Below are 22,950 nucleotides of genomic sequence, written 5' to 3'. Positions count from 1 at the left end.
TAATAACTGGATTGAATAGATGGATAAATGGGACAATTACACATATTATCATACATCTTATGCAACAAAAACATTTTGTTTCAAGTACAAAAATGTAGTAAATCACATTGTGCATCAAGAATATTATTATCCACGTTCACATTCTCCACACTGCGACCAAAGCTCTACATGAAAAATGTATCAGAGAAAATTCATAAACTTCAGAGGAAAATATTTATTACAAGAACAACTTGACAGCATTTTCAACTTCAAGAGAGAGAGAGAGAGAGAGAGAGAGAAAAAACAGTGAAATGTTGCAGTATTGCTATTTTATACATACAAATTCCACAATGTCAAGCAATCTGTACATTTATAACTGAAGTTTTTAGTGAGAATAAAAATAGCAAACAAGAGAATTGTCTGATCATTAACATTCAGATTTCGCTGATTGGGGATAGAGAGAAGGAGAGAGAGACTTTCATGAAAACTGCATGAAGCTGTGCAGAACAAAGAGCAGATTATGCGAGGACAATCCCTCTTTCTGCGATTGATAACCAAACGCTGTGTTTGTATGAAGTCACAGTTCACATAACTGGCCGATTTTTAAACACCAGTTGATCAAAATGCAAATGTCTTCAAATAAGAATTACTTTTACACAGGTGAAACTGATGACAGGCTACATATCGGATCAATGTAGCTCTAACAATACTGATACATCATAAATTATTTGTAGCAATGAGGAGTCAGCATTAAATCAAATTACTGTATCTGTGAATATCGCAAAATAGCCCAGATGTGTTTAGTTTGTCTGCAGTACCAGTTTTTAAACCGGTAACATTTGAACTCTTTATCACGTCTCTTCACAGGGTACAGAAAGAACTGAAAATCTTAAATGTTTCTACATGTTGGGCCCCTCAAACTCATTTGGATTCACCTAAAGCTCGCTTAACATACTCAGGACACAGCTGTCACTCGAGCCCAATGAGGTTTCATTTCATAAATAAATAAATTAGACCAGCATCACTCCCCTCTTCACTTCACAACTCTGTACATATTCTCATACAGTATGTACACAAATATATGCACACTCTTTTTTTTTGTCTAGCCTATTCACTGTGTTTGCGCCCTGCTAAAATATTCACCCATCCATTATCTGTAATTGCTTATCCTCATCAGGGTTACGGCAGGGCTGGAGCCTATCCCATCTGACTTTGGGTACACCCTAGACAAGTTGCCAGCTCATCACAGGGCACAAAGAGACAAACATTCACACCTACAGGCAATTTAGAGTCACCAATTAACCTATTAAGTGGATGTCTTTGGACTGTGGGAGGAAGCCGGAGAGAACTCCACACAGATAAACAAGGTTCAAACTGGGAACCTTCTTGCTTGCTGTGAGGCTAACCAAATTATCTGAATTGACAAACAAAGATGTTTTTGGAGGTTGTAAGATTTTCTGCAGGGCACTAACACCGCAATTCCTACTTTCAAATACCGATTACACACCAAATACAGACATACAGTTGCTGGAGTCTGGCCTTTCATGCTCTTGACGACTGCGCAAGAGCGTCACAAGAGAACATATCCAGTTACAGTATCTATTATTCATGCACTGTTGCACACACTCGAGTCAAAATCATTCTTCATCCATCAAACTTCACCTTATAATACCATTGATATCGGCTATAAACAGCACCTGAACATGTCAGTCCAAATGTACAGAGGAAAAGGTACAACTGTACCTCTTTTGACTGTGAATAAAACATGTCTTTCTTTAGCCACTAGATGTCACCATAGATTGTGCCACTTCTTTGAAATCTATCCTCTAACTAGGTTATCTGGCTTCTTGTGTTTCAAAACAACAAACAGGATTCAGAGGCAATAAATTAAATATCTTTATCATGAATTGTACACCTACATCAAATATAATTTATAACTAAAAATTGGCAATGTTCCTCATTTTTTCCCCACCCACATTCACACTCAAACACCGCAAATGTTCTATTGTCATAAATAGTTAACGATGGCAATGTAGTGTTACCGAATAGATCTTAAGTGATGTCGAGCAAAAACATTCAAAAACTAACCTGCGAACAAACTTTAAGGCAAAGGGAATTGTCAAGGCATTTCCAACACCGATATTGCATAGCTAAGGCAGCACAGAACTGATTACAGTGAGTATGTACATTAAACTGTATATTCAATGCCTTTTTATGTACAAAATACCCACATCAACGTGTATGTACACATTCATTTCACCTTTGCACATTGTTTTCCAGAGTACAGTTTGGTCAGAGGAAGAGCGCTCAACATTTCTGTTTCAGTGACAATGACACAAAGTAATACAACCTTCAATGCTCATCTTTTTTTTTTTTTTTACACTTAATCCACTTAGAAAGGAGAATGTTTTACTGCATTAAAATAATGTTTAAAACCTGTAACACATTAAAACAAATATCTATCTTAAACCACATCGATTGCTGTGAAAAGTCGACATTAATAACAACAGACAACTGTACAGAGATTGGTAGTGCATGTATTATGGGGGTACCTTTACCTATGTTACTTAGTATACTGTAAATATGAATATAGTGGATCATATGTGAAGAACACTGATGTTGAGGGACTGAAAATATCACAGTCATATCAGTACTTTGACTATCAAGGCAAGCAGAGATGCTTTGGCAAACCACAAGAGGGCGCCGATCTATCTAACTAAAGGTTTAGTGTTTTATGGAGTTGCAGCTTTAAATCCCTGGCACTTCACCATAACCCTCAATGGGGCACATGGCAGCACATATGCTCTCTCTCTATCTCTCTGTATCAAGAATTTCACAAGTGTCTTTAAAGAAAAAAAAAGAAAAGAAAAATAAAACACCATATGATTGGCAAAAGCATCCCCATGCACACATTAAAATGACAGTAAAAGTAATATTAAAGACCGTTCCTTTGGTAATAAATAATTTGGCTTGAGTGCAAAATAAAAGCAACGTGAGAAACTAAGTGAAAAAGAAGGAGTGTTAGACATGCAATGAAAACAGTCTATAGCCCAGTCTTAAGTCTTTTTTCTTTACACAGTAGTCAGAGTTCATGACAACAACCCCCTGTATCATTTGTGCTACATCCAAGCTTCAGTGTCCAGGCTCCCTGACTGTCCAGGGTAAGAGCAATCTTTGTTGCCCATGGCTGGGGAACGTTGTTGAGGATGGATCATATCCGCGAAGGCCTGGAAGCCCTTGCATGTTGCTGGATGACCGGTAGAGTGCGAAGAGTGAGGGGATAGCGGTGGAGTGTGGCATGGGGAAAGCGAGCCATGAGCCTGAAGATCTCTGTAGCTGACTGGGGTGGGGATACGTGAGGGGCTGTTTTCTGGCCTATTGTCAATGCGAGGCCTGACCCTGGTTCTCATTTTGTGCTTTGAGACAGATGCTACCCTCTCTCCCTTCTTTTGCCCCTGTTTAGTCTGCAACACTTCTCCATCTGGGTCTCCATTGGCTAGAGGTGAAGATGGTGGGGGGGACTCAGAGCGGGATTCGCTCAGGCTGAAGCACATGGAAGAGTTTTCACTAGAGGAATCCTGGAAGGAGCAGTCCTCAGAGGGAGGAAGGGGCACTGGTGATGGACAAGCCTCTGGGGGCGGGAGGTCATCACTGCCGTCACCGTTTTCTAGGTCATAAGGTAAGTTTGGCTGGTGATTCTCTAGAGGAACATCTCCTTCAGGACCTGTGCCCCAGCCAAGCTGACCCTGCTGACCTGTCAGCCCCCCTGTAGGAGGAAAACCTCCATGGTCTCCATTCATATTCCTACAGAGGAAAGCAGGCTGTGAGGGGACCTGATGCATCAATATGTCTGAATTTGTGTCTCTGAGACCGGGAAGCGATGATGGAAGTTCCCTCTCTTCTGTGGAACTAGAGATGGCTGGGAGCTTCTTGAGACCTCCACGCTCCCCCCAGTGCTCAGGTTCTCCTGGACCAAAATTGTGTGGTCCTCCAAAATTGTGTCCATAAAGTAAATTTAAAGGGTCCTCCAGTGGGAAGTGACGGGGATTAGTTCTCTTGGATTCCCTGAGGTCAGGCAGAGCTCCTATCTTTGCCCCCACATTCAGGGAGGAGGAGGAAGAGTTTGAAGAGGAATAAGCGGAGTCAGTGACATTAGGATCAGTGGGTACTGGCACTAAATGTGTCCCAGCTCCCAGCAGGGTCACTCCTCCTGGACCTCTGTTATGAACCTCTTTAACCTGCTGTGTATTGGCCAGAAACTCAGCCTCAAAGCTGCGATACAGATCCTGTTCTCTCTGGGGGTCTAGTGTTGGCAACATCTGGAAACCAAGGCCCACTTCTTCCTCCTCTGACTCCTGGCGCTCCTGGTCAGACCAGTTCCTATGGTGGCCTCGCCCAGCAGAGCGTGGGCCCTGTAACGTCCGAGGGGAGCGGACAGCATGATGGTGTGAGTTGCGGGGAGATGAGTGTGGTGAACGCCGCCCCCCTGAGTTGACTGGTGGGAGTAGTCTACCTTTGCCTATGGAGGGTGAGCGAGGGGCAGGAGGTCTAGGAGTAGTCACAGTCTTCTTGCTGGGGCTGCTGTTGTTGTTCTGGACTCCTTTAATAGGTGAGTTAGTGCACGAGGATGACTGCCTTTTGGTGAACCCACCTAATCTGGGAGAGGATGGGGGCACTTGTTTGACCCGGAGGTCCTCTCTTCTGTCTGAGGAGGGGGGTTGAGGGTAGCGGGAAACAGGTCCAGGGCTGGCGTCACTTGACCGTGTGCGGCTGGATAACTTACTCTGGCTGTGGGAACGTGGAGCGTGGAACCTCCTCGGGCCATCGTTTCCAACAGAGCGGCCCCTCTCTGTGCGAGATGCCCGTGATCCATCAGAAGATCCTTGTGGTGGGTTGGGTTTGAGTAGTGGAGTGAGTCCAGATCGTTCCCGAGACTGGCTGCGTGCACGGGGTATTGAAGGACGCAGGGATGGGGTCTGATTTCCAGCTCCAGGCCTCTCGATCATATGCTTACCCTCCTTGCGATTGACAAGCAGAACTACCTCTTCACCAGAGCGCCGAGAAGCACCACCAAGAGAGTACCGTCCCCCTCCACCTCCTCCTCCACCCTTAGAGGAGGCTGTCGAGGAGTCACTGTCTCCAGACAGACGTCTTGTCACTGGTAACTTTGTCTCCTTATTCCTACAATGTAGGGAGGAGACAAAGAGTCATTTATACGTACATATATACAGTATATATAACAATACAAACAAAGATTTAACTGTATAATCATGTCAGATTTTAAGGACAATAACTGCAGGAAGTTTCTAAAATGAAATAATTTTGATTATTTTCTGAGAATACTGCATCAAAGATGAGTTTTAGTGCTATTTTAGTAATTTTTAATACAATTATTTGCATTATATATGTTCATACAAGCTGAACACGCTTCTTTGTTGCCAAATTCAGTATTTTCTTCTCCCTGATGCTTGCCTAACTGCATTAAAAAACTCATCGGTCAAGTGTTTTTAGTTTTGGTCGTGAGGATACAGTGCTGTTTTTATTTAGAGTTTAATTAAACCGGACTTCTAAAATTATCCTCAGAAATATATTTAGTATACTTCAGGCATGGTAATTTTCCCGCATGCAGCCCACCTGTTGACCTACTTTCCCGGTTAGCTATGAACAGTTGTCTAGGGATAGTTGTCAGATTAGTCTTTATCTGGTCTGGCGCACTTGAAAGGGGATGCCCCACCCACACAGGGTTAATTCGAATGAGCTGTTGCCTTGACGTCTGGTCTGAGCCATCGCCTGGTCCAGAAATGATCCAAACATTGGCTCGGAGCCAAAGTAAACCACCATTCAGCTCCGAATTGTGTTAAACAATGGCGCCTTCACACTCTGACATATAGGGAAGGTATGCGGCTAAACCTTTAACCAGCTTCATGATCAACATAAGCAGATCTTCTATCTTTATATCTCATAGGGAGAGCCACGAATAATGATGGCTTTAAAATGCCACTACTCTGATACCAGCAGCCTGGCCACTACTCTATCACTGATATGTCACTTCAGAGGCATATCAAGATGATGTGTGGTTTCCTTTGACACTGACTGCATACTAATTCAGACAATCTGTTCACCATGGCAAGAGAAGAAAGGCTTGAGCAACAGCTCACAGAGGATCACAGCTATCTTTAGTCAACGGTCTAATTAACTGAATGAAAGTAGAAGAGAGGAGACTGGGCAGAAAGGAGAGCTGAGTAAACATGTTTGGTGTCTGACTTTTAGCCACTAGGATGTGCTGCAGAAGTGGCTGTGTGAGACGGATTTATCTGGCCAACGTCACCTGAGATTAGATAAATCTGCTCTGGTCTAATCTGTGGCTTCCTGACGTGTGTTTATTTCCCAGTTCTGTGTGTGTTTGCGTGTTTCTGTTCTGTCTGTGGGCACGAAAGAGCAAACATCAAAACCTGACCGTGGCCTGCACAGGCTACTCGGGAGAGATTAATTTCTTATCACGGTAACACACTTATCCCAACACTTATCCGCACCCTTGCGTAGACACACACACTCACCTGAGAGGATTAAAGTGGCGGGGTTCTGAGCGGTCTCGTGGCGGCCGTGGGAGCAGAGTACGTGCTGCACCAGAGTCAGTCTCAGTGGAGCCGGATGGGTTCTGAGAACGGCCGGGCCGTGTGGAGGCGGAAAGAGCACATGGAGCAGGTGGGGGCTCCAAGGACCGTCTGTCTGGAGGTTTGTACGGTGCTATGCCATCATTTCGCCAGTGTGGACCTGGACTAGTGGAGCGGGAGGAGTGGGCACTGGAGGACTTGCTATGACCTCCCTGACCTTGTCCACTGGGTTTAGCTTGGTGGTAGCGGTGAGCTGGGGAGACAGATTGATAAAAAGTGTTTAAGACGGGCGTCTAACCAACATTGTCAGACAGACTGCAGAATCAATGTGGATGAAAGTCATTTAGAGGTCCAGAAATACATCATAGCAAACCACATCAATGTAATCAAGCTCTTAGATAGCAGCAGCAGATAATATTGTATTCTTTCCGGACCTAGAGAGATGAACCAGACCAGAGAAATACTGATGATCCCACCATTTAGGGAGAACATTTATAGAACACTTCGGTGATCACTTAATACTGTATGATCTTCAACATGGCCTCTTGTGGCTAGAAATGTAACACCAATTATGATTTAAGCCACAGTCAGCTGTCCAGGCCAGACACTCGGCCCTTGACATCATCATTTCAGCAGCAGTTTGGACCCACAGATAAGGAGTAACGGTCTCACCCAGCATAGTTATGAGCATGCATCACTGTGCTGCTAATCAAAGCGAGTGTAAACACTGACTGCTTGGGACAGACGTCTAGTTTATAAGCAAAAAAGGTCTTAGTGTTGTGATGATTTGCTAGACAAATGCGTCGTGGGATCAGGTAGCAAGTAGAGGAATTACAGCGTCAAGAGTGACTGCACATTTTCCATTACGACCCTGCATCATTTCGCTGGGAAAGTAATTATGGTGCTGTGTTAGTATGAAACAGACTGATTGTTGCTGGGAGATGAAACAATATCAAATCAAGTCAGTAGTAAAATGATAGTTTTATGTGTAGTACATCAGATGTGAATGTCTGTTCTGTTTCTTAAATGCGTTACGAATTATGCAACACAAAAAATAAGTTGTTCAGACGAGGAATAGGAAGTGACCTCACCAAAAGCAGCACAGCGACACGGGTCATGCTTGTCCAAATAGTGCTCTAATGTGTCCCAGCCACCTCCAACACGCACCATCACATGAGTACGAAGGACCTGAGGGAGGAAAAAAAGAGAGACCTCATTAGATAAACAGAAAGTAACATGGCTAAAGCTTTTGATATACAGCACTACCACACACACACTCTGCACAAGTTAATACATATGCTAATGCCACAAGTGCTGGCAGGCTGGTCTTCTGTGTTACGTAACATCTACATGCACCCCTGACTCTCCCTCCCCCACACCTCCTCTTTCTCCCACATCACCCCCAGCTGCTGCCATTATGAGGGCTGTTCATTGCCATGCCAACTCACAATTAAGTGTATGGTAGTATAATAAAGAGCCAAAGTGCTGTGAAAGACTCTCTTTTTTTTGGGCACCTCGCTCTCATGCCTCTCAGCTGGTTTCCTTGTGTTTTTAGTGAGGACCAGGAGTGAATTAGCATGGTAACAACTCACCCCTGCTGTCGTCCCTGCTCCTCTCCCCGATAACTCAAACCTCAGCTGAGAGGAGAGGGGGGCCTGAATAGACATAACAGAGAGGGGCTGGTAGATATGTCACTTCCTACTCTCGTGTGAGGCACACACACATCCTCAAGATCAGACCAAAGAGCTTCACTCCCTTCAGGCAGAAGCTGTCCTCACTGATGCAACACGGTTTGACTGATGTGAGGGTCCCGTGGATGCATCACGGAGTCTGCCAGCCGCATGTTTTTAATGCTGCATGGGTGTCTCAGGGAGGAGGCAAGGCAAAGCCACAATGGTACATCTATGTAGGTTGGCACTGAGTTTATTTCCACCAAATCACATGTTACACAGCAACTCATCGCCCTGATCGTGGTCAGAGGGAGGCCACGGCATGTGCACCAGATCGCCGAGCTCTCCTACTACATGAAATCCATCAAAACAGCTGACCTGCTTATCTCTATCAGACCTGACTGAGAGTATAAACTGCTTACTCGCCACTGCTCTGTCCTCAGGTCAGTAACAGGTTTACTGTTTGTGTGATGCTGCGTGACCATCATGTGCAAGCAGTGAAAAGCAAGGCAGCACGAGTTTGGCTTCAGATTTTGATCAGCAGTGATAGAAATTTCCACAATAACAACATCGTAAAACATCCCAGAACAGATCCACACACTGTAGAGCTGCATCAGAAGGAACAGACCTTTTTTCAACACAGCAGACATACTTTTGTTTCCTTAAGATTGATCTGCTGTCACTTCTGACTATCTGCGATCACTTATTTTTAGTTTCTGTATAGTCAACAGTACACCGCGCTATTATAGACGTGTTGATGTCACATAAATCTCTATATTGTTGTTTTTGTTCTGTGGAAGAGGAGGAGTAGCAGATTTTACAGATATTACATTATGCAGTTATCTGACTTAAAAGGCTTATTTTTGGGTTTAAATTAAACTATCTTATAACACATTTCATATTTGAAATATAATGAGAGAGATGTTTTGGGACTATGTACCGCTTTAAATCTGTGGCTTAGCTGTCTAATTTCCCAACCATTGAAGGGGTATCACAGTCTTTACCAGTGTAGAGAGACCCAATCCCTGTTTCTATGGCAACAGTGAACAGAGAGAGACTTCTTGTCATCATCGCGGGGGCGTGTTGAACCAATTTCGTCTTAAATCTCAGTGATGTGTTGAAAAATTGAGCCCATGGTTCATTTTCAGCCGTTGTGGCCCCACGACTGAAGGCATCTCCTCCCACTAGGGAGCGACCTCCCCGGGGACAAAGACGCCTTATTAACTCCCCCCCCCCACACGTCTGTTCATGAGGCCTGTTCGCCCCCTTTTTGCTTTCTCCACTTCATCCCCTCGTTCAGCCCGAGATCATTGTCAGGGCTTTGGCAGCTCAATAGGGGTTGCGGCTGCCCGCTTCCTCCTCTCAGAAGAATAAGGGAAGTGTGTTGGCCACACATGTAGCTGCTGGGACGTATGCATAATCACTGTCATCACCAGTGAGGAATCAGGAGAGGGCGGAGACAGTGTGAAAAGAGCTAATCCGACAAGTCAAAGGCACACTACAAACAGGCACACTTAAATATGTCTGACATTAAAATGGTTGTTGCAACATGCAAACATGAGCTTCCATAGACAAATAGACACTCCATCTTAGGGACTGTAGTAAAATTATTAGGAGGGAGGAGAGGTTAGAAAAGGGGAAGGATTATGTATTGGAGAGCAGTAAATGGTCTTTTATATTTCATCAACCAAAAATTATACTAGAGCCTTTTTTGAAAAAGCCAACCATTAATGGCTTTTATGTTCTTAATGGAAAATGCAGAGGGGAATAATCCTGTCTCTGTTTCACTTCATTCATCACAGACAACCACTTTATTCCGCATCATAAAAACGTGTAATATCCACTGACAGTATAAAGAACGGACAGTGTATGTATGATATCAACCATAGGTTTCTGAAGAGCCGTACTGAAGCTCAAAAGCTCATGTTGGCATTCCTGCTTATTCTGCCTCCTTGCTAATCTAAAAATGGGCAAAGATGTGGAACATAAGTGGACCTGAGCAGGGCTGAATGACAACTGTGTGCTCAAGCACAAGCCACCTGTAATTGCACCTACCCGTCAATCAAAGCGGCCACACTCTTTAAGCTTTAAGCCTTAATATAATTTGAATTTCGAAATTGCTAATTCCACTTCTAATGTGTGCGTTAGTGGCTTTATGTTTTAATAAGAATACACCAACATAATGGCCTTTTATTTATTCAGTCCCTTATAGTTAGTCCTGTTAAATTCAGTACACATGACACAAAAATGTACAGCTCACTATGAAGGTAGAAAAAACTGTGTCCTAGCTATGGGCATACCAAACATTAGATCATATAACTCTGTCTGGATCGAGTGGTGCCACTAAAAGTGAAGAAATATTGACATTAGTGTCAGTGAGCCAGATCTACACTGTAAAGGCAGGCAACTTGGAATAAGATCCAAAGAGTCCATTAATCTGGCAGGGGATACAGTTTAGGTAAGTGAGACCGAATCGATCCGCGGTATCCACCAGGCTTCCTGCACAGTCCTGTGAGGCCCGGCGTGGGTACAGTGGCGGCTCTTAAACTGAAACTGAGACAAACAGTCCAGCAGAAACAGGCTACAGCCAAGATAAGGGCCAACTCAGGAAATGACCTAAAGCTCTAATTGTGTCTCAGTGGAAAAAAGTACAGTCCTGGGAGTGGGCCAGATAAAGGCAGCTTGTAAACACTCACATGAAAGAGAGAGAGAGAGAGAAATCAGAATACCGTTACATACTCTGTACATTTCACTGGGCTTTGAGGCAGCCGAGCAGCTGAGTGGTTGATCTGTTGCTGCATAACCTTGTTCTCCTTGAAACAACATACGACACCATATGCCAACACCGTATGGTGCCATGCAATTACTGGAGGCCTCACAGTCTTCTGTGCTATGTGCCAAAGTAGCTTATATATATGCAACTGAACATGTAAAACTGACTTAACCTTAATCCTACCAACTGAGGTACCTGCAGACCCCTGAGGTATATTTTTATCATATCTCTCTGCATGACTTCTGTCTATTTTTGTTTTCAGATGACATTATTACATAACCAATAATCTTTTGAAAAGACGTAAGTTAGTGTTATGATGGTTGTTTCTTACAGTAGTTTACTCTAGGGACCCCAGTTGGTACTCCTTGTATGTTAAATATGTTGGTAGGGTGAAGGTTAAATGATAATTCATGGTTAAAACAAGCTTTTGGCAGTCGTTTTTGTAAGAAATCTGAACAAGGCAACATCACTACATCACTACAAGCCTGAAGGGACAAGACAAGGAGGATCAGATAAATCAGACTGTTCAGTGAGAGAAACCACTTCATCCAGAGATAAGAAAGTTGAAAACACCAGAAATGTTGGTAACAATCCCTCATACCGCAGGAAAACTGTGCGTGTACACAATTACGGAAAATACAGAGGGTCACATTTGAACCAAGCAATCATCATTATCATCCCATCTAAATTAATATGATGAGATTTCAAACACAAATGATCTTCCTAAGGTGTCCCTGTAGAATAAAAGAAAATTAAGATAGCTACATGAAAGCTGCGGGTGGGTATTTTTTCATCAAGGTCACACCAGGAGGTGGATCTGTGATGGATCTTTACCAAAGATAGCTTGGATCATTATTATTCCAGTATTTTTGTGTTGTTCATTCCTAATCGCTTTGTATAATTTAGTGGGTTTGTTTAAATCCTGGACAATGCTTATCTTTCTTGCTGTGATGTTGTCTTGCTCCTGGCTCTCAGCAATTAACACAGTGAGTATTGTAAGAGTCAAAATGTTTGTATAGCTTGTTGTGTTGTTTATTTGTTTAAATCTCACACGTTCTCTGGATCACTATAATTTTGGGTAATTGGCACACTGTTCACTCAGTGGTGGGATTCAGACAAAGAGGGTAAGTTAGGCTCGGATATTTTAATTGACCATCTCGTCTTGTTTCGCTACATTATACCAAATTAAGCTGTTTATTATTTATTTGTTATACACCATAAAATGCATCAAACGTGACTGTGGATTTTTTATTTATTTTTTGGCTACTGAACTGTAACTTAATCTATGAATATAAAACGTAGAGACAAAGTCATGTCTCATGGTTCACAGTGACAGATGAGAGGGCTCACCCTTATGAAGATCAATGCACTGGAGTCTCCCACTTTGTACTTCCCCTCCGACACCTTGATCATAGGAAACTGAGCTGGACAGGAACAACGGCCGAGGATCTCACGCACCTGAGGAGAACAAAACAGAACAGATTAACATCATTAACAACATGACACACACACAATCTGAGAGGAACCTGACAGGAATCCCTTCCTGTTCTTCGGGTCAATGCCCCCCACATGATATCATGTTTAGTCACGTATCTGTAACGGTGGCCAAAGCCCCGCTGGTCCTGAGCTCTATGTGCCAACAACACAATGAGTCTGTTTTATGGGGTGAGGAATGAGCAGTCTTGGCTGCCTGAGTGTAGAAGGCTTCTAAGTGTGCGTCATCTTCCTGCCAACCTTTCTCTTCAAGCACCTCAGTGACAGAGTGCCCCGCCCGGCTCTCTTACCACATTAAAAGCCCTGCCTCTCCAGAACATTGTGGTCATTTAGTTCTCCCACAAAGTGTGACAAAAATACATACGTGGACATGCTAATGAATACTCTCCCTCTCTGCCTCTCTAGGGCTGTTACACGACAATGTTTCTGGTTGTGACATCATAAACTTTGGGGGGAGAAAGAGCTCAGAAACCAGACTGGCGGTGGTGATGTCACCAGGCCTGCGCTGCCAGCTGCATTTTCAATCAAGAGTCGGAGCCAGTGCCCTTGCTGGGTTGCTTATTAGGCAACCGGAGTCAGTCAGACACAACTGCAGGGTGGAGCGAGATCCTGCTTGTGTTGCATAGGCCTGTGTGCTCTTGCAGGATTGGACAAACTTTGATGTTTTTCTTGGCGTCTCTCTCAGACAAAAGGCGTATACACACTTGTTGGCTCACGAGGGAGAGAAATTAAAGTAGCAAAGTGGACAGAGGAAGACAAGAGGAATGACTGCTCCATGACTGTGCGTGCATTACAGAAGGGAGGAGCATATTTTATTGATATTTGAGTGGTTAAGAGGGAAAATTTCAGGTTGTGAGCTCCCACCCACTGGTTGTTTACAGTACGCCTTATGCTGTATACACAGCTTTGGAGATATGGTGTGTGTGTGTGTGAGCAGGTTGGCCTATGGTGTATTCAGAAGATTAAGGAGGCACCTTGTTATTTTCTTGAAACAGCACCCTTCTTTCCTTCCCATGCTAATTAAAGAGGGTGAAATCAGCACTAAGCCTTCAGCATCTCACCTGCCTCTCTGTTCTCTGTCTCACCTGCTTCAAACCTGCCTTCTTTTCTCTCCCTCTCGTCTGCTTTGTTGTCTATCAGCCTTTATTTTTAGCCGGCGCACTAGCAGCCCAGACCTATATTTGACTTCTCTTTCCTTGTTTTGCTGACATTTCTACATCTGCTTGCTCCCTTTTCTTCTCTCCGCTCTGTCACTCAGTCTTTCATTCTGTCAGTAGGTGGACGAGCCCTGTTTGGAAAAACCCCAGCCAGTGAGTTCATGGAAAGATTGCTATGGCAACAGACACACACATTGCCTTACCCTTCCCTTTTTAACCGTACAGTTCTTTCTTTTTTTTTTCGTCCTTGCTACAGTAATGCCTTTCTCTCGCTTTTAAAATCTGCCCCAGAGCTGTTCAGCTGAGGTCATATGTTTTCCTCCAGAGGGAAGGTGAAGGACTCAGCGGGACACACAGTCGAGTGTTTTAATAAAAAAAAAAGCTAATCAATAGCAGCCCTGAGATTTGAAATATTTACTCTGTGGAACCTTTGGTATGAAATGTGTGCAGTTCCCATGTCTTCAATGTGTCAACAACGGGTACAATCAGACACACTGAAACCAAAATACACACACTTTCACACACCAGAATGAGATAGGCGGAGAGGGGGGAGCGACAAGGTCACGCAGGAAACATGCGGAAGTGGAGCTGGAACAGTGAAAAACTGAAGGATGAATTATGGATGTATGCTGGATTTCAGCAAGAGCTGCAGATGTTTGAGAAGGGGGAGAAGAAGAAAAAGAGAAAGACGAGCAGCGACAGGACAATCCACAGCACGCCCCTATACTGGGAATCTGCTGAATCTATCTTAAGACAGGAATGCAGAGATGTTTTGGCTTGAACTAAGAAACATTTTCATTATTAAAATGAAAATGTTGTGGCATTCTCTGTAAGTTGAGCAGCTGGGTTTGTCTCCGAGCGAGTTTAATGCACAGGAACGTATCACTGTAATGATCCCACGGCTCAGATCACGTCATATCTGCGCAGTGTGAGTCAACAACCTCTTCGTGCCTTTCCTTCCTGACCTGCAAACATCTGAAGGGCCATTCATGGAGATAGAGATAGGCTGGGATTGAGGGCTGAGCAAACCCTGGGGATGAAGAGAGGAAATAGGAGGGGAAAGATAAAGATTTTATTCCCTATTTTCTTCTCTGTTACTGACTTGAAATGTTTCACTAAGACTGTATACTGTAAACAAAGGAAAGTTGCCTATATTGTTGGCAATAAATTTGCGGTTATATGATTTGAACTTATTGGTTGTAGTTGTGTGAATACATAAAATATAGTTCTGGTTTGTTTTCTGGGTCGAGTTTTTTCTTTACTAATGAACAAGTCACACATTTATTTGAGCATTTGTCAGCTCTCCTTGTGAGTCAACAAACACTGTACGACCACACAGTTTGCTCTAGTGGAGTCATCAAACATAGGTGTGTTGGCCTGCTGTAACTGGCTCCTTTTTATGATTGCTATGAGAGCGATAATTACTGCCAAACTCCAACAATAAAAAGTGAACATTGCAACAAGTCACTCCGCAGGAATTTACACAAGGGTGTTTCCAGGACTCAACTCAGATTGGAGGGGTTTTTACAGACAGAATACACGGTACTTTCAAAAGGGAAAGAAGATTGGGAGGATCAAAAAAAATTACACAACATGCAGTACTTGCAAGATGAATTTCAAAAATGACAACAACACCCTTCTCACTTAGTTTGTCTTCTTGCCTCAAGGATCTCTTGTCATGACTGGAAACCTCCCAAGATAAAATAACCTTACCATCAGATAAACACACAGACAGGAAAACTATGCCACAGGGGGCAGGAGGGGCAGGCGTTTTCTGAACTTTAGGGGTTATTGCTTCACCACCCACAGTAAGCATTCCTAAAGCCTGTGAACGCACACTGAAAACTGCTACATATTAGACTCTATCCTCTATTAAACCACTGGCCTGACAGCCTGTATAAACAACTCCTCTGTGGACAACCATGCAACATCTCATAAAAACATGGAACAGCCTCCTTTGCACAAATTATCTCTTTAAAACAACCTGGGGGCTGTAGCGAAGTGACAAATGATTGATGATAATGTTGGAGCTGTGACCTGAAGGGGTTGGAATATGGAAATCCGTGTATTTAAACAGTATTAGCATCCTGGTCCAACAGGCCAAACCCACAGACATGAGACGGAAAGAAAACAGAGTTGGATAACGCCTCAGAGGCAGGTATGTCTGGTAATGCTGGTAACCTTCCACAAGAAGAGAATAGTTATGGTTATGCTTTGGCATTGAATGCAAACAAAGAAGGGTTCTCAGCTCAACGTGTTGGGAAATATGATTTTCTTTCCTGGCTAAGAAAAGCACTCTTACATCTGTCCATAAAATATAAGGATACAGTCAGCAGATGGCTGGAAATAGCGAGAGCAGCTATCCTGGCTCTGTCCAAATTTAGCTTACATCTTGAAGCACGTTATAACTAATATATAAGGTGTTAATTAGTGAGTTTTAGAGGTGCTTGTGGGCAGATTTTGTTTCCTTTGGACGGAGCAAGGCTTGACATTTCCAGATTTAATGCTAAAGATAAGCTGCTGGCTGTAGCTGCATATCTACCACACAGATGAGAGAGTGGCATCATTATCTAAATACAGAGAATAATCATATTTCACAAATTGTAAAAACATCAACCCCTTACATATTTTATAACCTGTGATGTGTACTTTGATCAGGGTAACATATGTAATGATATTTCTCCAGGGCAGGTCTCATCCACCTCTTCAAGGAAACCATTCTCAGAAAATCGATGCCTATCTTCTGGCCACATGACAAACTGCCCACTGGAGGGGCTGGCAGGATATAGTAATCTAATGGACCTCAATTGCTGCAAGGTGAATAACTATATTATTTATCTGCTTCAGTCAAACAGCAATGTAATCACCCAGTGCAGTTAAATATCAGGCCAGTGTTGAAGTCCTTTGCCGGTTTGTTTTGAACACTCAGCACTCTGCTTGTGGCATCTGAGGTTAGTGGACTATATGTCCTGCTGAGAGGACAGTCTCCACCTGAGGCTGCCGGCAAGTGCAGAAAAATAACCAGACTGTTAAACACAGACAGAAGCCTATACAGACTAACACTCAATTAAACGATAGCCATGCAAATGATCAGCTGATAGCATCAAACGCTGCACTAAAGGCATAAAGTGGGCAATATGCAAAGTGCAAAGTCAGCTATTGCTGCTGCTGCTGTGTGCTGCTGCATGGAAAATGGTGAGGAGGAAGAGAAGGAGTGTGATCTGGACTGCAACGTTACTGTGCAAACCCCAATTTTAAAATATTAAACCCCTGAAAAAATGAGTGCATGTGACACAGGAGGGAGAAACACTGAAGGATGCCATGCTCTCTCAGCAAAGTGTATGAGAGTGACCCAATGCAAAGCACGATGACCTACTTTTCTCTTTCACTCTAGCTGGCTCTCTACTGTAGCTCTCTCTCCCGGAGTAACATCCATTCCAGTCAGGTTTAACAGAGTGTACAGTAAAGTCACTCTAGGCATATTATCTGTTGTCTTCTCCCCTTTTTTTATACCTTGAATACATGAATTGGACCATAAGGTTAATAGAGCAGACTGTCCATATAGGCATAATACATACATTCTCTTTATTGCCCTCTCCCTATGGCTCTGCCGGTGGCTCCATCCAAAGGCTTTGATTGAGATGTCAGCCTTTGATTACCTCGCTGTCAACACTCTATTCACATCATCCCTCTTCAATGCCACCAACAAGACATACTGTTGGGCTCTTTTCTTTATCATCTGTGGTGGAAACCAGGGTGGGGGATGGGAGCAAGGGGCTCGCACATATATAAACGAAACACGGTCTGAATGTTGAAGCCCGGGGTGAGAAGAGATATGAACCAGTTTATGTGACCGAGCAAGAAGAAGGGAAAGATGCGCATGATGGATGGCGATAAAGGCTGTGACTGTATGGATGCCTATGCATGCAGTAAACATATGAACAATCAGAGTGTGCATCAAGGGGTCATTAGGTGTTGTTTAAATGGTTACATGTATGTCACTTTACATAGCTCTGCGTGTGTTTTTTAACAGCTAAGCCCAGGGCCTAATTGTAGAACATATACAAAAGCTCCTTCTTTTGTAGGTAGATGAACATGTTTCTTTACCTCAGTGTGCTTGTAGCATATAGAAAAATATAGATTCAATCAAATCATAATAATCCCTATCTGGTGGTGATATGAAAGAAAATCCCCTAATGCAGTGGACATGTAGCAGTGTGAACCAGCTGTTGACTGTAACACTTTTGAGAAAAAACAATGCGTCCACAAGTGGGAAAAAAGGAACATTCAGACTTTGAGTGTCACTGACTCAAACTGTGATGAGGGAATCAGACGCCAGTCACTTCCTCAACTTCAGAGTGGAAAGCCTTCCCACAGTGACATGAGTAATAACATACGCAGTGACAGATAGGTGGGAGACACAATGGTGGTGAGTGTTTACACACCAATGTTTTGTAACCACCAAAGTAAACTGGACAGACAACAGCTTTATGAAGATTGCATATCTATTGTATAATTGAAGTGACACATTAACTGAGTCACTTTACTGTTACATAAGCCGAGTGTACTGAGAATAAATCCAAACTTAATATTTGGAGCTACATTCATACTGAAGATGTCCTAAAAGGGACGTTAAATGATCTTGATGTTTGTATGCAGATTACTGCAATGACCTGTAATCCTGTTATCACTACACTTGTATTGTTAAACTCAATCACTCACTATATAGCTTAAAATCTGTGGCGCATGTCTAATCTAAAAATCGGCCAAGACAGGGATCATCGGCGGACCTGAGGTGAGCCAAATGACGCCTCGGTGCTCAGAGAAGCCGTCTGGAACAGCACCTACATGTCAGTCAAAGAGGCCACACTGTTAGGTATGGATAACTTTAAGCTTTAATATAATTTGAGCAGGTGAGTTTTATAAAGAAATAAGACTCAGTACAGTTATCATGAACTGGGAAATTAGCTATAGAGACCAAAACAGTTTTTTGTACCAGGCTGTAAACATGTTTATTTCTGCTGTGAAGTTGGACATTTTAACATGGGGACTTATGGACACTGACTCACATCTGGAACCAGCCTCAAGTGAACCACACAACGTATACACGTTGGTACTATTGTAGTGCCATTCTGAATAATAAATAAATACTTTCTACTATAAATATAGGTATACTTGATGGTCATGCCATACATTGTACAGCTTGAGATTTAACTGGATTAGAGCATCATGCTGGCAGAGCAGCACTTAGGATACATAGAAAAACGTCTACCTTCGATCTGTTGGCTCATATTCTGTTTTACGTGAAAAAAATAAGAAAACTAAATGGAAACTTGCAGCATTTCAGTTTGTGCAAGCGTCTGAGCATCACATCTCTGTGGAGGCTAATCACACGGTAATGAATTGATAATATCAGTTATGTTATTAATTAGGAATAGCAGTTTTTTTTATAAAGCAGCTTACCAAATGACGTTATAATGAACAGCAGCTTCTACAGAGAAAAATCAGTAAACAAAAAAAAAAGCCAAACCATCCCTGTGAAATCCAATCTGTCTTGGATGATGCAGGAAAATTTGCCCGACTGACTGAGGGTAGCAGACACACAGTCTGCTGTCCCAGTGATCGACCAGTGAAACTAACCCCTTTAACTTTCTTCCTCTCGCTTCCTGACGGATACTCATGACTACAAGCAACAAGGTTTCCGATGATAACAAGACACTAAACTCTTGTGAGGACACTGTTCTGCAGAATAAACTTGTGACTGATGTTGTGGAGGACAGAGAAGCCTGACGCCTCGCAGTGGGTCGCAGATTAAGCAGATATTGATCAGATTATTTAGGCCTAATGCATATTATGCATTTGCTGATTGTTTCCCGGTAAATATACTACAGTCCAGAAGATTAAGAGGTTATTCAGCGGAAACCAAATCTGTAAATCAAAATGAGAAATTGACAACAAACAGCTGAAGCCATTACACAAGATGTGCTAACACAACTTAAAGCACAATCGATGACACTGTACTATTCTAATATTGCGCGTGGTACCACTGTGGTTTCTCGTTTGAAGAGCCTCATGTTGCTGATGTGGGCAGTTCTTTGCAGCTTACATGCAGGCTATTTTCTAAGGTTAACATGGTGGCTGGAGGTGATGACAGGGAATCAATCAAAGCTGATCAAACGTATCTGTCTCTCATGGATCATGAGGGGTGTGTCAGTGCAGATGAAGCTTTCCCGTGTCCCAGTATGTAGCCCTGCTTGTATAATCCTCAGTCATATGAGCGAGAGTGTGAGGACTCAGACAGTCTGAATACGAACAACGCACATCCTCCTCCGCATGCTCTCCTATTTCTGTCTGTGGAGGTCACACTAGACTCGCTCTGCTGAGTGTGACTGTCCCCTTTCTTCCTCCCTCCATCCCCCCTCTCTGCTGTCCCTCACATCTCATGGTGCCAAAGACGGACATTGTTCATCTCATCAACATGAAAACATTGACTTCTCCCCCCCACTCATAGCCCGAGCACATGCTCCGCCGGTTTGCCTGTCTGCTCATTAGCTTTGCCCTAACAAGATCTTTGCCTCTCTCATGCGCTCATGTGGGGCAGGCAGTGGCAGAGGTCAGCCAGTTCAACAGGATAAGTGACAAGAGTTAATGGTTTAAACTCCACAGAACAGGAAATGCATCTAGCACCAAATACCAAAGTAGTACATCTTCCTCACCTGCAGGGTATTGTATCGAGGCTGAATATGACTTAAAAAAATCTCTTTTAGAGGCTGAGCTGACATTTCTACAGGAATGCAGGTCAAATGTCACAGAGTTGACCTGTTGACTTCAATAATTTGGGTGTCAAAGCCACACTGATCCTCCACAGGTGAGCAGGAATTTACCAGCATCATGCACACACACCCACCCCACAGGGAATCTATAAGGCGCCTGCCTTCTTCATAACACTGGCATGATATTTTCAGAGAGGGAGCTTGACTTTTGACACATTTCTGTGTTTTACTGGTTTTCTATCAACCGCTCCAGACACTGGATGATACATGTAACGCCTGAGGGTGAGGTGAGTAGCCTGTGGGAAAATCCTTGTGTTAGTATTAATGATGAAATGATGCGTTATTGGATCATTACACTAGAATGTGCATGAATCATAATGCAGCTATGACACATTTTAGGGCATCAATAGGGTTATTCGGAGAAGTTAAATCAGGACAACAGCTTGTGTTTTTGTATTTTAAACTCACCAACTCATCCAAATTTCGCATATCACATAAAACTCTCTTCTGCTGCCAGATGAAGGGCTCTGGATCAGGCTCATCATCCTCATCCTCATCCACACTTTTACTGCTCTCCTTTCGACTGAAACACCTGCTGGGTGAGCTCTGCTCAGCTGGCTCCCCTGCATCCCCGATCCCAAGACTCTCCTGGTCCCGGATCTCCTCTTCTATCTCCTCCTCCAGCTGGATCAACATGGGGGCCAACATGCCAAACTTGGACCCACGTCGCGCCACCTCGAGGAGGCACAGAACAAAATTCTTCTCGTTGCATCTCTCCACCAAGTCGTTGGTCTCAAACATGAGGACGTCCTTGATCCAGAGCTCCTGTCTGCACCAAGTGATGAAATTGGACACGTTATCCCGCGCCACGAACGAGCCGGGGACGACGTTGCGCGACTGGAAGACAACATCTTTAGATGGCATCTTCATGGACTGTGCAGCCTCCGGGTATTCCAGCTGGAAGTCCTGCGCGGCGCGGTTCACGTTGTTGGCGTGCCGACAGAGGGCACAGCCCGTCCCCAGCCCATCCATAAAGGTATCCGCAGTGATATCTAGGTCGTAAAGGGTGTTCAGCCATTCAGCCAGATCCTCCTTCATGGCATACAGGTATTCCTCGCTTGATTTAAAAGGCCGGATACTCTTGGAGGCGGCGGATTGGATGTTGCTCTGATCAGCCATATTGTCGGATTCGTATCAATAAAGTCTACTTGATAATTCCCGATTGTCTCATTGCACAACTGCGCTCCAAAGCCAGATCATCCGCGTAACGTGGTAGCGAGACAGCCGTGTTGACGCACCCATGCCGATTTGCATGTGTGGTTTCTTGTGGGAGCTCCTTGAGACCTTGAAGCTTTGTGTTGTCAGAGGCATATCTGGATGCGGAGTGGCCGTGGCGCATGGATGCGTTTTCCGGATGTCTCTGCGAAACCCGTTTCCTTTAAAGAGCGCATCGCCGGGGCCAGAATGGAGAGGAGGAGAAGAGGAGGAGGTGGAGGAGGAGTAGGAGGAGGAGGGGAGTCCGGGGACGCCGATACACACCCATGCGACGGACGCGCAAGTTAATCCAACCGGTGGTGGACGGTGGGTCCTCTCACCCACAGAAATCCACGTGTCACCATCATGTCTGTGTCTGAGCTCAGCTCCGCATCGATGAAATCACAAGCACTGAGTCCCGCAGCTCATCCTCCCCGCACATAGGCCCGCCTCCCGCGCTGAATATGTTGACCTGCTGTAGCTTTAGACCGACGGAGCGACTCGGTGGCACATCCCATTATGAGGGATCAACGCCCGGCAGAGGAAAGGAAAACTTAACCCCATGTTCACCAACTCAGCACACACTGCAAACACTTGCAGCTAAATGCTGCTGGTTTCATGTGCAACAATGAGAAATCATAATGTGACAAGTAACTGATTATTACAGCTGCAAAATACATAAAAAAAAATACCCTAAATATTATATAATATAATATTCCCTCAATATAAATACCCCAAAGGTGAATTTGCAAGTACAGTACATGCTGCAAGTGCCAGGCATTAATAACTGGGAATCTTTTCTTGTTCAACTATCTGGACTCTTGATTCAGGAAGGAAATGATTTTTCATTCATCTGAGCACATACAGTACAGTGAGCAGGCTCATAGTGTCCCAATAATGAAGCCTTTGTGTGATCTCTTTACCAAATACCCTCAAGTGATAAAGGTCAATTAAAGATTGCATCTTAAGGATCATGAGACAAGCAACTTTGCGTGCCTGCTTGGTGCAAGAAATCCCCCTCCAACTGTAAAATCCAATCAGTGGTTAAAGGGTGTGATGAAGAAGCTTTGTCTGAACCTTTTGGAGGTTTGTAATGAGTGATTATTGGTTTGTAGGAGCACAAATCAAAAGATGGACCTTGGAGGACAGAGTGAGAGATTGGGGATTATAAAGGGAGATAGTGAGAGATATATAGACAGTGTCAAGCAGGCTGTAAACAGAGCTCAAGACAAGGTA

General features: G+C 43.7%; 1 protein-coding gene across 1 annotated transcript; it reads right to left on the bottom strand.

Annotated features, from left to right (window-relative positions):
* Positions 1 to 1,070: 1,070 nt before the first annotated feature.
* gas2l1 (growth arrest-specific 2 like 1) lies at positions 1,071 to 22,262 on the bottom strand. The gene is made up of 5 exons (XM_010732609.3): positions 20,929 to 22,262; positions 12,387 to 12,494; positions 7,685 to 7,781; positions 6,537 to 6,846; positions 1,071 to 5,160 (listed from the first exon to the last, which is right to left on the bottom strand). Exons 1-5 carry the CDS (start codon positions 21,637 to 21,639, stop codon positions 3,099 to 3,101), a joined length of 3,288 nt encoding a protein of 1,095 aa, XP_010730911.3. The 5' UTR covers positions 21,640 to 22,262; the 3' UTR covers positions 1,071 to 3,098.
* Positions 22,263 to 22,950: the final 688 nt, after the last annotated feature.

Source organism: Larimichthys crocea, chromosome III (assembly GCF_000972845.2).
Source record: "Larimichthys crocea isolate SSNF chromosome III, L_crocea_2.0, whole genome shotgun sequence".
NCBI classification, from domain to species: domain Eukaryota; kingdom Metazoa; phylum Chordata; class Actinopteri; family Sciaenidae; genus Larimichthys; species Larimichthys crocea.
The sequence above is the reverse complement of the archived record's forward strand: the minus strand, read 5'-3'. Positions and strand labels throughout refer to the sequence as shown.